The following is a 13,899-nucleotide window of genomic DNA, read 5'->3' as shown; positions in this document are numbered from 1 at the left end:
TGGGGGTGGAAGTTGGTACTGAGAGTGATTATGGCAGTGTTTTGGATGCATATACATTTATTGGCATGTAGCAATCTTCTCTTTTTTGAAGCACCAAGTGACCTCTGCATTATAATATTGTTTAGGTCGTCGATCAATGTCCTGAAACAATACTTTTTTCCGTGCCAACTCAGAGCAGGATAGTTATGTACCTATGTCCATGATTATGGGCGCCGATGTCCTCTGAAGTCCGGGCGCCCAAAAATCACACGCCATCATCATATGTCCATGACCTCAGAGACAGAATCTTCAACCATTTGCCCCACAGGTCATCCCCGTTTAGAGTGCACTCATCTGAACCTTCTGCTGCCACCAGGTGACTGTGGGCCAGCGGGGCTGCGCCGGCACCTGGTCTCCGTCGAGCCGTGACCGAGCCGCTGCCACTGCAGCCGCGGGTGCCCAGCCGGCGGCGCCGTCCGATGGGCGTCAGTAGGTCGTCGCCGCGCCGCTCCCGCCGCCAGCCGGGCGCGTGACGCCGCCGCCGCCGCCCCCGCCCCGGCCGCCAACACGTCTCACTTCGGCATCGCGGCGTCCCGCTACTTCGGCGGAGGGCCGGGCGCCGCGCCGCGAGCCATGCAGAAGACGGGCAAGGAGAAGACCCCGGCGGCGGAGGAGGGCGCCCGCCGCGCCGCCCGCCTGCCCTCCTCCAGCCGGGCCACCGTGCAGAGCACCGGCTCGCGCCAGTCCAGCTCCAGCTCTGGAGGTGTGCTCATGGTCGGATCCAACTTCAGGGTCGGCAAAAAGATCGGCTGCGGCAACTTTGGCGAGCTGCGCCTGGGCAAGAACATGTACAATGGCGAACATGTCGCCATCAAGCTGGTGAGTGGGGCGATTGGGTTGTTGGAGGGGTGGTGCGGGATGTATCGTCCATGTTTGGCTTCAAATGTGGGCTTCGTAGATCTATAGGCTGTTTGCCATTGCAGATATATAAGTTGTAGATACTCTTGACCCCACCATTGAGTGAATACACTTCACTCACTTCTCATCATTTGCCTCGTAACTACACTACCAGCTGTTTTTACTTTAATGTTTTTTTTAGCTTAAATCTTCTTGGCTACCATCCTCACTCAGCTTTATGCATCCTTGTTTCGATGTAGTTGGGATCAAGCATCTGCCGCCGTTCTTTCTGTGCAGCTGGCCCAGGCTCCGGTCTGTGCAGTGTGCACAGCGTAACGTTTTAGACTGTAAGCTATCTCTTTGTACTGTTGCCTCCATTAGGTTCTTGTGTACTGTAATCCTTTTTTGTTCGGTTTTATCTAGCGGAACAACGCTCTTTCCCTTGACCTAATCATTATTGATCCTTTTTACTGCTCTGTGTTGTATCGGTTCTTTGTGTGACGTTTAACTGTGTCTCCCTTACTTGTCTATGTCGTGATGCACAACTGACCATTGACAACACCATGCATGCAGTTTTTCATTTTATCTTTCTTATCGGATACGCGATCAAAAACCGATTGCCGTCCTGTCACATCGCTCGCATTTATTCCTTTTCCGCTTCTTTCGCTCGAGTCGTGTATCTACCGACCCGAGCATCAGGACCCGAGACTACTTTGCCGTTCATGCTTTGAGCCATCCGTTCTTGGCTCCATGTCACGCACGCTGTGGCCGACTGAACTGAAGGTCTGACCCTCAGTAGCCTTGTTGAACAATGGACACTTCGGTAGCCGCTGACATCTGTGATGCCCATCGTCACGGTTTGGTCGACATGACGCAAGCCGCTGACCGTCGGGGTATCGGTGGGACTCGCCGTTCGCTGCCGGGCACGCCATCCGCGCCGGATCGCTGCCGATGGCGTCATGGTTTGGATGACGCCATTCGGGAGATTCTGTAGTATCACAATTCGAACTCGCTGGTATCGGCTCTCTTCCCGTCTAGCCCGTTCCGTCACGGGGATGGTTTGCCCATGGCTGTCGTCAACCCAGCCTCTGCCGCAGCAGGCTAGGTTAGTCTGCCCGATGGACACTGGTCCCTTTGTCCCGAAGGTATGGCCTTCACCAGCACTCAGAAGTGATATTGCTGAGTGGTTTTACGCATATTGCATGCGATTATCTGCATATTAATCATTTGAATGGGTTCTACCATCTTCCGCGCATCGTACGCTGTCTCGACATGCCAGCATCCAGTATGGTCCCCCCCGTTCCAGTACCGTTTCGGATTTCGCATTGTCTGCCGCTGCCAGTTGCCGTTTTTCTGTGTTGACGCCGCCGCGCTCTGTGCCTCTCGCCTGTGCCGTCGCTGTGAGCCGCCCCAGGCTACTGTCGCGTGGCGCACGGTCCCCGGCACGGGCGGCTGGCTCACTTTCGAGACCACTTTGCCGGAAATTCGGCGGTGCGGGACAGTGGTGGTGTTTCGTCACAGGTTCCCTGGCCCCGCAGGGCTGTGACTGACTGAATGGCGGAGCTATTACTGAATGGCTGAGCTATTACCGAATGGCGGTGGCAGTGCCTGTGACTGACTGTGACCGAGTGGGAATGTACAGCCCTCTGCAAACTGCGTGGTAGGTATTCTTTTTTCGACAAAACCGAGAATAACGAGAATACTATGCTATCGGTCACTTGAAAATCGTAACAGCAAGAGGCGCGAGGCACCACACCTTAGATTGGCATTATCATCGTATGCATTTTCCATCCAGTTTAGCAACAAAACCCAAAAGTTTATATTTGCCCCCAAAACAAACTTTTGCATTTTGGTGCCATACAAGCCGTATAGTTTGTTTAGTGACAGACTCAATCGAAGGAGTGGAGCATGGCGCATCTACTTGCAGTGAGTTTCGACCGACTGTTGACATAGCCTTTGAGTAATTATCGGTTTTGTCGAAAAAAATACCTACCACGCAGTCTGCTGAGGGCTGTACCTGTGACTGTGACTGACTGACTGACTGACTGGCTGGCTGACTGTGGCTGTGATAGAGATCGCAACGGTGGCTGTATGTGTGACTGACGTGCTTGGCTGTTTACTGTGATTGTGACTGCCTGCGTGCTGTTTGGCGGGGATGTGCGCTGTGCAACTGTACCCACTGTGGGCTGCAAGGGAATGGCGGCGGTGAAATACGCTGTGGTTGGTGCGGTATGCGAGATGGATGTAACGGCTGAGGTGGAAAAATGTAGCTTGAATTGTTGGTGCTGTGAGTGCGGGGGTGAATGTGGTGCAGTAATGGACGGGAGGGCAGCGGATAGCCACTACTGTCTGCAAATGGACGTTCAGGTATTTCATTCCACTCATGATAGCACGGTAGATCGATAATGCTTCGATTCCGCTGATTGGATTCGGCAACAGTGGAATGAACTGAGGTGAAAGAAAATCGTCATCTTCTTCCCTCTCTCCGTCTCCATCATCTGTGTCTCGCCAGCCACATCTCCATCGCTCGCTACTGACTGTGTCTCTGTAGTGTCTGCACGCTGGCACCCAGACTCTGCCCGGCGGCAGTGGGGCGGGCGTAACCCAACCATCCGACGCTAACACCTGTCCGCGTGGGTTACCCCGTGTCAGCGGGGCTGTCGTCGGGGCTGGTGCTCTCACTGATTGATGCCGAGACCAGCGTTGGTCCGGTCATGTCACGACTCACGACTCTGCCGATCGGTGTTTGGTTTCGTTATCACACTGCCGCCACTGCCGGCTCCATATCCCCGCGCGGCTCCACGCTGGCAGCGCCGGTGGTCAAGGCTCAAGGCCAGCTCGCCGGTCGGCTGGCCGGCTGGCCGCTCGCCGCTGATCACGGCCTAATCGAGACCCGTGTGTGCCGGCCATGTCGACGCGCGGGTGGGGGAGGGATGGCGGCGCCGCGCCGACCCCGGACAGCCCGATTAGATGCTGAGTTTGTCCAAGATAAGCCGCACTGTGGCGGCGCACGGTGGGTATCACGGGGACAGGTGGGCCTGCGCCATGTGATAGGTATCGCCAGAGGACTTTTAAAGGGACGAACACTGGATAGGTTCGAAAGTTTGTTGATAGGAGAGGGGAAATTGCGGACTTTTGGATATAAAAATGATTGAAGAATATGGTGCGGGTGTTTTGTAATTGGCTGGACTGCAGATGTTATGGTGTGGTATGATTGTGTTTCACTCAAGCGCTCCTTATCAACTATCATGACATTTGACCGTTCTGATATACACCTTTAGTGATATAACATTACCCGGAATTCAGGTGCAGTGTCACGCGACACAAACACTGGTTGTATTTCCAGGAAACATGGTCAGGTGTGGTGCCGTTTTCACATGGTGACAGTGATCCACAGTCAGAGGACGTTCCCCACTGACATTGTCAATGTATCATGTGTCACCAACCTGTCAGCGTTGATTGTCTTCTGTCGTTTGACTGTCATTTGTCTGTCATTATGTCAGGTTCAAGTTCCGCTCCGTCAGGTTATGTCACGGCTCATTTTGTCACAATTCTGTCACGATTACGGCATCCGTTTTTTGTTTTTTGTTTTTGCGCTACTGTTGATACGGTTATCTGTGACTATGTTTTTTGGTGATCGTAACTTGTGATTGTTCTTGTGAAACGCAGAAGGATACCAACCGTACTTACATTACTGAGTAGCACTTTTCCGCACGGCGTGCAAGGCGATATTTTGTTCTGACTCGGCTCTCTCGTGTCCGAATCATGCTGGTGCCTCGGACAGTGTCCCGTTCCATATCGATGCTGGATGTGTTCCACTGCCAACATCGGCTATTGCTTGTCTTTGATATGCTCAGAATTACCGTGGTAGTCATTCGTACCGCCTTTGCTTTGGCAGCACGAAGCCCCGTCCAGCAGCCAGGAATGCGCTGTTGTCCGCTGATTCCAGTTGGCATTACTCTCGGCAGTGATGCAATGGCATTAGATAGACGGTGACTCGTGAAGTTTCCCCGACCCGTGATTTTGGCCGGTGATCTACGACCCATGATATGTAACCTTTGACTCATGACCGGTCACCCTTATTCACATAGGAGGCTCTACTGTTAGATTTTTCACAGTGCAGGCCAACGCTTCAGTGCTGTTTGATGAGTGTCGTTTGGATTTGTTCACCCCGCGCTGCTAGAAGTCCCCTCTGACATCCCCTCCCTCTGTCTCTCAGGAACCGATGAAGTCCAAGGCGCCGCAGCTGCACCTTGAGTACCGGTTTTACCGTCAGCTGGGCACTCACGGTAGGTCACGGATCCCCCCTCCCCAGAGTCCCTCCCCGTGGACACCGGCCGGGCCGGTGCGATACTGCCTCGTTCGTCGCCCTCGCTGTCGATTCGGAGTGTAACTTACGCCGACTGCTGTCGGCGAGGTATTATGGGCCAGCGGTGGTGCTAAGTTCCCCTGGACCGGCGACCGCATCGACCGCAGTGCCGGCGGACGGGTTTTACGTGGCCGGACCGGACCTTCGTAGCTGCGCCGTGTGGTAGAATCGCTGCACGCAGTGGTGGCCAGAGCTGTGTTACGAGTTGTCGGTTCCCTCGAGCTACGAGTTGTCCGTTCCCTTGGGCGTGGGGGGGGGGGGGAGGTGGTAGAGTCAAAGGATAGGTGCATGCTAGTGGTTACTTGCCTTTCAGGGAGAGGGGAAGGGTGATTTCTTTTACATAGTTACAAGACCATGTGATATGATAAAGGGGAGACGTGAGGTTGGTTCGACCACCGGCGGATGCGCTACTGCAGCTGAGCCCGTCTCGGACATGCACGCCCCGGCGAGCCAGGCCACCCAGTCGCTCAACCTGTCACCCTTTTGGGACAAACTCTCATCAGAGCTGCCCTCGCCGGCTGTTTGTATCAGGGAACTGTGATGCAGGATGTGGATAGGCTGCTCGTGACGATAGAATGCCCGATCAAAGCATGTGGCCTTGTCGCTCCGTGGTTGCTACGAGTAGTGTGGGGGTTCGGATTAGCACTTGGTCCCCTGGATAGTGTTTATTCCAAGTTTCATTTGTTATCTTCGAAGGTGGTGCGTACGCAGGCTTATTCCACCTAAGCAGCACACGCTGGCACAGAGCCGGCGACACTTCCTGATTACCCAGTTGGATTTGCGCCAGCCTCTTCAGAGATCCTCTCGTCTACTCACAACCGACATGTTTTTTGCCGGTCTTTTTTCACTCATCAGATTACGCCACCATCGCTCTGGGTACGATGGCTGGCCAGGGCAGTGTCCGGGCGGACGACAGCGCCTCCCACCCCTCCCCAGGCCCGCTGCCAGTGCGGTCATTTGGCTGGTCGCCCGGCTGATCCACTGGGGATTAGCCCGCGGTGCTCCGTAGGTACCCCGGTCCGTACCCCGCTATCGTCGGTCTGTCCGTGTCCTATCAGGCCGGCCGAGCGAGCTACCACGCTGACGGCACGGGACCAAGCCGAGCGGAGAGGAAAGCGGCGATAGCTGAGGCTGAGAGACGAGTTAGAACCGATAGGCGATGGCTAAGAGCCGAGAGCAGCGAGCTGAGGGCCGAGGGCTGAGAGAGCTGAGAGCTGATAACCGAGAGTGGAGCTGGGTCAGCGCAGAGCCGAGAGCTGCCCGAGCTGCGGGCCAAGAGCTGCGAGCTGCGGGCTCTGAGCTGATAACACTGTGGAGCTGGGTCAGCCCCGCCCAGCTCTGTGCCGAGTGGTCAGCTGATGGGCGCGGCCCACGCGCCCAGCTGCACATACGTGTGCGTTGAGTGGGCGGTAATGCGTGCGCACACGCTCACACGCCACCTGCCGCAGGTCGATGTCGAACGGCGTATGTGGGACAGAGCAGAGGCGCGACCATGGACAATGGACTGATGGCACATGACGTGTGTTACTTCGTTGCCTGTACGCCATAGAGAAGACAGGTTGCGGCTCTGTTTAGCCCATTCGTTCGTTATCCCTCGTTTTTTTCTCCTCTCCCTCCCCCCCTCTCCCTCTACCTCTCCCTCTCCCTCTCACTCTCACTCTCCCTCTCACTCTCACTCTCACTCCCTCTCCCTCTCCCTCTCCCTCTCCCTCTCCCTTTCCGTCTCCCTCTCCCTCTCCCTCTCCCTTTCCCTTTCCCCTCTCTCTCTCTCTCTCTCTCTCTCTCTCTCTCTCTCTCTCTCTCTCTCTCTCTCTCTCTCTCTCTCTTCCACGCTGTCAGCCACTCCTTGATCATCGTAACAGCCACGTGACTGGCCCTGTGACGTCACGAAATCTCGTCTGATTGGCTCAGAGGCTGAGAAGTGGCTGATCTTGGCGACAGCTATGAATTTTGGAATCCGGATGTAGGGCGCTCTTGAATGAAATTGTCTCAGCGTCTTGTGATGTCGAGACTCTTGGACGCTGTTGCATTTCATGAAAGCGGCATGGTTTATTTTATTTATTAATGTTAGAGTCCAGGACTCCATAGGATATAATCGTACCTTCTGATATGCCATTGGTATTTTAATGTTTTATGCTATTCAATGAAGAGACGCGACAATGGAATCTTCTGGCGTGAGCAATATGCGACCTTTCGTTCAGGACGCGAACGGCCTAGATAGCCCATAACGCAGTTTTCCATTCACGCGGAGCATCCCCTGCCGCTGCCGCCATCATTCTCTGACCGCCCTTGACCCAGTTTCGCCCCGCCCACCGACCGACCCGGTGCTGACTGGAAAGCCGGACGAGCGTTTTGTACGAGCGCAGCCACCGCCCTGCCAACCGACGGTGAAGCGCGCGGATTAGTGACGGTGAATTGATTTGGGTCAGGATTAGTTACACCAATCTTGCGGCGTTTTTCGAATATGGAATATACATTGACACATTTGGGCTAATTCGGAGGAGTTTCCAGTCTACCTCATTCATAAATCTTATTCGTCTTGCTAGCATGCAACAGTACCTCCGAACACGCTGTTTTCGCCCATAAGCAGCCAACCTCGCGTGCCGCTGGACGGGACGGAACGCGAGGATGCTCCGTCGCTCCATATACACACTGTCCTCCCCACTCTACCCGCTCTGCTCCGTTGCTCTGCCCTCCGCCTCCCACTGCGCCAGCATATCTCGGTCCGCGGCTGGCCGAGGCAGGAGTCGTGCGGCGGCGGCTCACATCTGCTCCCCTCCCTCCCCAGTCGACCGCAGCTCGTAAATCGGAACAGTGCGTGTGCGCTGGGCGGTTGGTACGCCGGGCGGGCGGCATCTGAGTCAGCCCGGGCGGCTGGCGACGGGTGGTTTCGAACGGTTTCGAGTCAGTCGGATATATCGTGGGATGTCGTGAGATTCATTAGAAACAGCGATAAAAGCAATGTTGAGCAGTATCAGTAGAGAAGGTCGGCTGCAGCGGTACCGGATCATGTACTCGAGTTCTTCGATAGCGTAGTCGTGATCGAATAGCAACACTAGTGGCAAGTTTTATTGAACGATACATACAATGTGAAATGTCAGACTCAGTCAGATGGATGGGGCTCGCAACCCGCATCGCATATTTGCATGCATCACATTTTGAGCTCCTAGCCACCTTTCCGACCAAGGCCGCCCTATCCCCATCCCTCCCCTTCTGCTGTGGCGCTTTGTCTCCTGCCGAACTCCTGCCGCTCAGTCGTGCCGTGCTGGCCGGCCGTGAATCTCTCTGTGACGTCGTGACAGCGTCACGGCGTGCCAGGAACCCGCCGACCGTGACGGAGGTCCCGGCCACGCCCTTTGACACTTCCAGCCGGCCGGCGGGAGCCTGTCTGCCAGTCCGTCTGTCGGTCGGTCCTCTGTTGTGGTGGCTCTGTTTGGTTGGTATTTTGTTGCACCGGCCATGATGAGCGTTTGCTACTGTCCTGTCTCTGATCATCTTCAGTCGAGCTAGGCACAGCGTTTCCTTTGACTTGAACCGCCGCGTCTGGCTACGGACTGTATGACGGCCATATACGGATGGAGGGGCGCGGGAGCGCAGGTGGCGTGTTAGAACACCGTCGCCGCTGCTGGCAGTCCGCCCCCACCCAGCCCCGCTCCCACCCCCGCCCCGCCCGTGCCGTCCAGCCCGGCCCAGGTCGGCGGACCGGAGGGTAGCACCCTCGGACGGGAGACGACCTTTGCAACTGACGTGCCCGGCCACATACCAGGCTGTGACGGCTTCCGGGCCGCCCGCGCAGGCTGAGTCGGGTTGCCAGTGACTGGACCAAGTTGGAAGTTTACCTGTTCATCTGGGAATTTTCAAGCGGAGAAGTTTGCGATTGAATGCTGCATGCTGCCTTGGGATTCAGGGTTGTGGAGGATATGACACTGGATTGACTGAACGCTCATTTTCCAATGAAGCGCTTCCAACTGAATAAATAGGTAACTCGTCAACTGCCAGATAAATAAGTAACTCGCCAACTGCCAGATAAATAGGTAAATCGTAAAATGTCGCGTCCTACACACAGAAAAATATTAACACCGTTAGCGGTGTAATTGCACAGTACATATCTGAGCACTTGAGGAAAGTTAATTTAGTCCCTTCCCCGCTTAAATTACTCGCGCTTCCAAATGAACACCAGGAAGAAGGTAATAGAACACTGTTAGGAGGGTTGGGTGTTTTGCTACATGTAGTAAAACACCCAACCCTCCTAACAGTGTTCTATTACCTTCTTCCTGGTGTTCATTTGGAAGCGCGAGTAATTTAAGCGGGGAAGGGACTAAATTAAGTTTCCTCAAGTGCTCAGATATGTACTGTGCAATTACACCGCTAACGGTGTCAATATGTTTCTGTGTGTATGATACATTAATTGGCGTAACATTTCTGGAATTTTCAATTATTGTTCCGCCTTCGATTTTTTTTTCGTTGGTTTATGAAAGAGCTACATACCGTACCTTGATGCCCTATCGGAGTAACGGTGTCTGTCAATCTAATCTGAGTCGTTACCGTCACAGCCTCAAGGCGGAATGGCCCCGGTTCGGACCCATCACCGATGACGCTGAAGGATGAAATACGCATAAAGCAGAACAGTACACAAGTTAGCTTATGTCCCTCACACCCTTTCGGACGAGATTGTTCGTCTGTCTGCCTATTGGCACCAATGCCGTAATCGCCAGCCACTGCCACCATCCAAAGCCCTTCACCACCGCCCGCCGCCCGCCGCCACCGTCCGCGGCGGCGGCCTCCCGTCGCGGGCAGACCGCCGCGTCAGCACGCGGACCGGAAGTCTCGGCTGCCGCCGGCCGCGCTCTGTTCTCACGCCGGCCGGCACTGCTGACGATGGACGACGCTGGGTGGTAGACCTGACGCCGGCGGCAAGCCTGACGCCGATGGCGATATTGGTGGTGTCGAGATTGATAACACGGCGATAGATGTTAACTCATGATGATTGAATGTGCACGTGACGTGTTGACTGTTGACGGTAGGATAGCGTTGGGGGTAGGGTATGGAGGCAGACTGATAGCACCTGTGTATAAGAATACGTACTTACAAGTTACAACAATCTCAACATTCGCCTGCTGTATGTTTTAGGATTTCACTTACCACACAAAGGCAGGTAGTGGACAGTGGTTCGTTCCCAGCTTTCAACCTACTATTCTCCGCACCGTAGTCCATGTGCCTCAGGTGGTACACGGGAAAAAGACTGCCTGTCGATCACTGGACATCTTCGGTACAGTGTTTCCAATTGATGACAAAGCCACCAGCCCTTACTAACCAGATCAATTCTTAGTATTACATGGGAACAAATCGGATCAGCGTTTGAGTTGAGTAATGAGTATGCCACTGTTATTCGCAGTGCAGTGCAGAGTAGTGGAAGGAGTACGCCGCGCTGTACTGGTTGTATTTGTTGTTGGGAACGACCTTGTTTCTTATTTAGGCAGTATCTAGTATCCTTTATTCTTCACACCACTATTCACTCGGCTTCTTGATTTTCCCACTGGTCACGACCACATGGCCGAGCACGTGTAAAGAATCTCCTTTCCTGGGCTACACACTAGTCACGACCTGCTCATGGCAACACTTCCCCTCGTAACTTCTTTACGAGCTGGTCGGCGGGGTCGCTGAGGTCAGAAGAGGTCACGCTGCAGCGGCAAGGTCGGCTGCAAGGTCGCCACTGCCGGCATGCTGTGGCCTGGGAGCCAGTTCCTCCGCCGTGCACTGGGAGTGGCCGGTGAATCAGCTGGTTGGAGATCCAGGCGTGGATCGCATAGTTGGCTGTGTTTTGAAGATGGGTGGGAGGTGAGGCGGAACATTTCTACGTTGTGTGGTGTGTGATTGTTTTCTGCAGTGCTGATTTCTGGATCAAATCATCCTGAGCTAGAATGAGAAGGTGTCGTTGCCAATCGTTGGGGTGGATTAAAGTGCCTTTGACTGCTACTTAATCCTCGTTCGTTTCATCATCATTTGGGGCTTACTCGCCCCCGCAGGAACGCTACCGTTGCATCCGGTGAGGACCACGAAGTCTCCGTTACTCGGTGACTAGAGCGATTCGCTGCTCGCCGCTCTGCTAGAACGGACTCCGGTGTCGGAGTGAGTCCAGCGGCGGGACTGGCCCCGCTCTGTGGGAATCGCTGCGGCACTGTTTCTTTACTACCGCTGCTGCTGCTGCCGGTAACTGGATCTCACAGCTGCCATGCCAAGAGCGGCTGTAACGGCTGTAAAACACAGCTCACCAGCGCGCACAGTGGTAGAAAGCGGCGGTCGAGGCAGCGGTTCTACGGTATAAACGGACAAAGCTGAGACCAAGATCGGCCGCTCGTCCGCTCTGCGTGGGCGTGACGTCTGTCGGGCCGATGCTATCTGTGATAGGGTAACACCATGCCGCCCTGTCGGTGCCGCTCGTTCTGCCATGCCGAGGAGATGGCTCACTTCCGTCGCCGCGTGGGCGTGACATCGGGGACGCTGCGCAGGAGACGACCCGCGCGACCGGCATCCGGAGAATGTGGGATAATTGTCTGGAGCTCCGGGGAATTCCTCGGGATGGCGCTCAGTGTCGGGGAGATTGAATTTGTTCGTCGATAATTATCTGTCATGAGGCGATATCTTCGTATCGAAGCCTCATGAATAGTGCGAGTGATCGTTGATGAACATTTGATTGCTGCGGAATGGTCTCAAAATGTCTATAATAGGCTATTACATTTAATATTTTCAAACTTCCTTGTATGATCAGTATTGTTTGCTCTGTAAAATGGTTGGCGAATAATTAATTAGAATACATTTTGTATTGATCTTTCTCAAGGGTACGGTGGACATGCGGTTACCAAGTGACCCTATATTGCCGTGAGATATGATGGGGCCAATGGATGAATGGGCGGTTTCTGGAAGAGAATAGAGATGGTCGGGAGAGAGGGCCGGAGTGGTGGAGAGAGAGGCTGGGAGGAGCGCCGGCACGACGAACAGAGTCGACGGGCCGTGACGGCATGACCGCCGCCGGTCCGCAGAATACAGAGGACGGAGCGGACCCGAGGTTCACCGGAGGGAGAGGGGGAGCAAACCGCTGGTCCAGTTAGGGTAGAGGGAGAGAGAGAGGAGCAGAGCTGCTGCGGATCCAACGAAGGTAGAGGGCGAGAGTGGCCCGGAGCTGCTGGGCCGTAAAATTGCGGAGCCCAGTTCACACAGAGCTCGCCAGCCGGTGTTGGCGGGACAATGAAGCAGACAAGTGTTCACACCGTCCCGCTAAACGAATGATGCGGTGTCACCGATTGAAGTGGATCCCGCATCGCAGTGCCTACAAATGCGCCCTTATCTGATGCTTTGTAAGCGAACTTTGGATGCGACTTTCTTCGCCTTATTGTGCGTATGGGGTTTGGAAGAGATCAACTTTGGTAGATATCAACTGACGAGGCTGTTATTTGATGATGAATGAATCCCATTTATCTGAAATTCAAGTAAATTACGTCGTCCATCCATCTTCCGAATCTAGTCTCATCAAATCCCCACGCGAAGTCCGTTACGTCTTTCGTAATCGCCTCCGGCTTGATGCAGAGCTCCTATTGCAAATCCAGCTTGGCGGCAACACTCGGCCAATGAGCAGTGAAAAGTGTCAAACACGAATCGCAATCAAGGCCGGCGGTCTTGCGGTTTCAGCGTCTCCGCGGTGAATCGCACCTCGGTTGGCTTCGTTCCCGCGATTTCGCTGGCTTCTCTGTGGTCGGTAGCCTCGAGGGCCGGCGTCGCTGTCGTCTGGACCTGTTAATAATGCGGGCTGATGAGTGCGGTATGGACCGACACTCACAGTGGGCTTTCGTGACTCCTTGCATTGCCAGGCCTTCAGTTACGCAGGTTTTTCGGTCCGGCTCGGGACCATTTCTTATCCTGTCCTCGGTGGAAGAGCAACTGACAAAACTCGTCATTGCCGTGTCGTTTATCACAGAACACCGCTGAGGATGCCGTTATAACCTCGGCCGTCGTGTTCTGTGGCGTATGCTGAATGGGAGCGCGCCGTGGCTCGCTTCCGTCGGTGGCAGGAGCGTCCCCGGCACTCCGGTCCTGAGCCGCCTGGGTTTCGGTGGCTCGGTCGTCCCTCCCGCTCCGGTCCTGAGCCGCCTGGGTTTCGGTGTCTCGGTCGTCCCTCCCGCTCTGCTCCTGAGCCGCGCGAGCACCGCGGTGGCTCGGTTGCTGGGCGCTGACCTGTCGGACAGCGTTTCTGGAACCTGATGCCGGCGCTGGGGTGGGATTAGTGTCATCATTTGCAGGCCGAGTGGCCTTGTCTCGTGCAGATGCAGCCCTAATTTGGCGTCATGGCTCATGCGAACGGAATATTCTGGTATCAAAGGGAGCGGGTAATTGCCAACGTCACACATTTAAATGACCCATGGTGCAACCGAGATGTGGCCATTGGTATAAAAGGTGGCTTCTAGTCTTAATTTCATGTCGGACTCTCACAAGCTCCCATTTAAGCTCTTCTCATTCGCGGTTGTTGGGTTGTAATCAGTTTCCCATGAAAAAGCGATTGACATTGTTCCTGTAGATTGTCATACGGAATGCGTTTTCCTTTTTGTTTCTTTTGGTTTCTTACTTTTCGTTTAGGCTGCGCTTGCACTCCTTTACTAACA

The 13,899-nt window shown here is 54.6% G+C and overlaps 1 protein-coding gene across 9 annotated transcripts in view; it reads left to right on the top strand.

The window, feature by feature from the left end:
• The window catches only part of LOC122387388 (casein kinase I-like), a 39,160-nt gene that overhangs the window by 1,160 nt on the left and 24,101 nt on the right, over positions 1-13,899 (top strand). For all 9 annotated transcript variants that reach the window (XR_006257579.1, XR_006257578.1, XR_006257577.1 and 6 more), the window contains exons 2-3: positions 356-858; positions 5,096-5,165. Coding sequence is in view for 6 of the 9 variants with exons in the window: in XM_043377541.1 (XP_043233476.1) it covers positions 613-858; positions 5,096-5,165 (316 nt within the window). In the remaining 3 variants the exon portion in view is untranslated. The remainder of the gene's footprint in view (positions 1-355; positions 859-5,095; positions 5,166-13,899) is intronic.

Source organism: Amphibalanus amphitrite, unplaced genomic scaffold (assembly GCF_019059575.1).
Source record: "Amphibalanus amphitrite isolate SeventyFive unplaced genomic scaffold, NRLGWU_Aamphi_draft 000285F_arrow, whole genome shotgun sequence".
Lineage (NCBI taxonomy): Eukaryota > Metazoa > Arthropoda > Thecostraca > Balanomorpha > Balanidae > Amphibalanus > Amphibalanus amphitrite.
The sequence above is the reverse complement of the archived record's forward strand: the minus strand, read 5'-3'. Positions and strand labels throughout refer to the sequence as shown.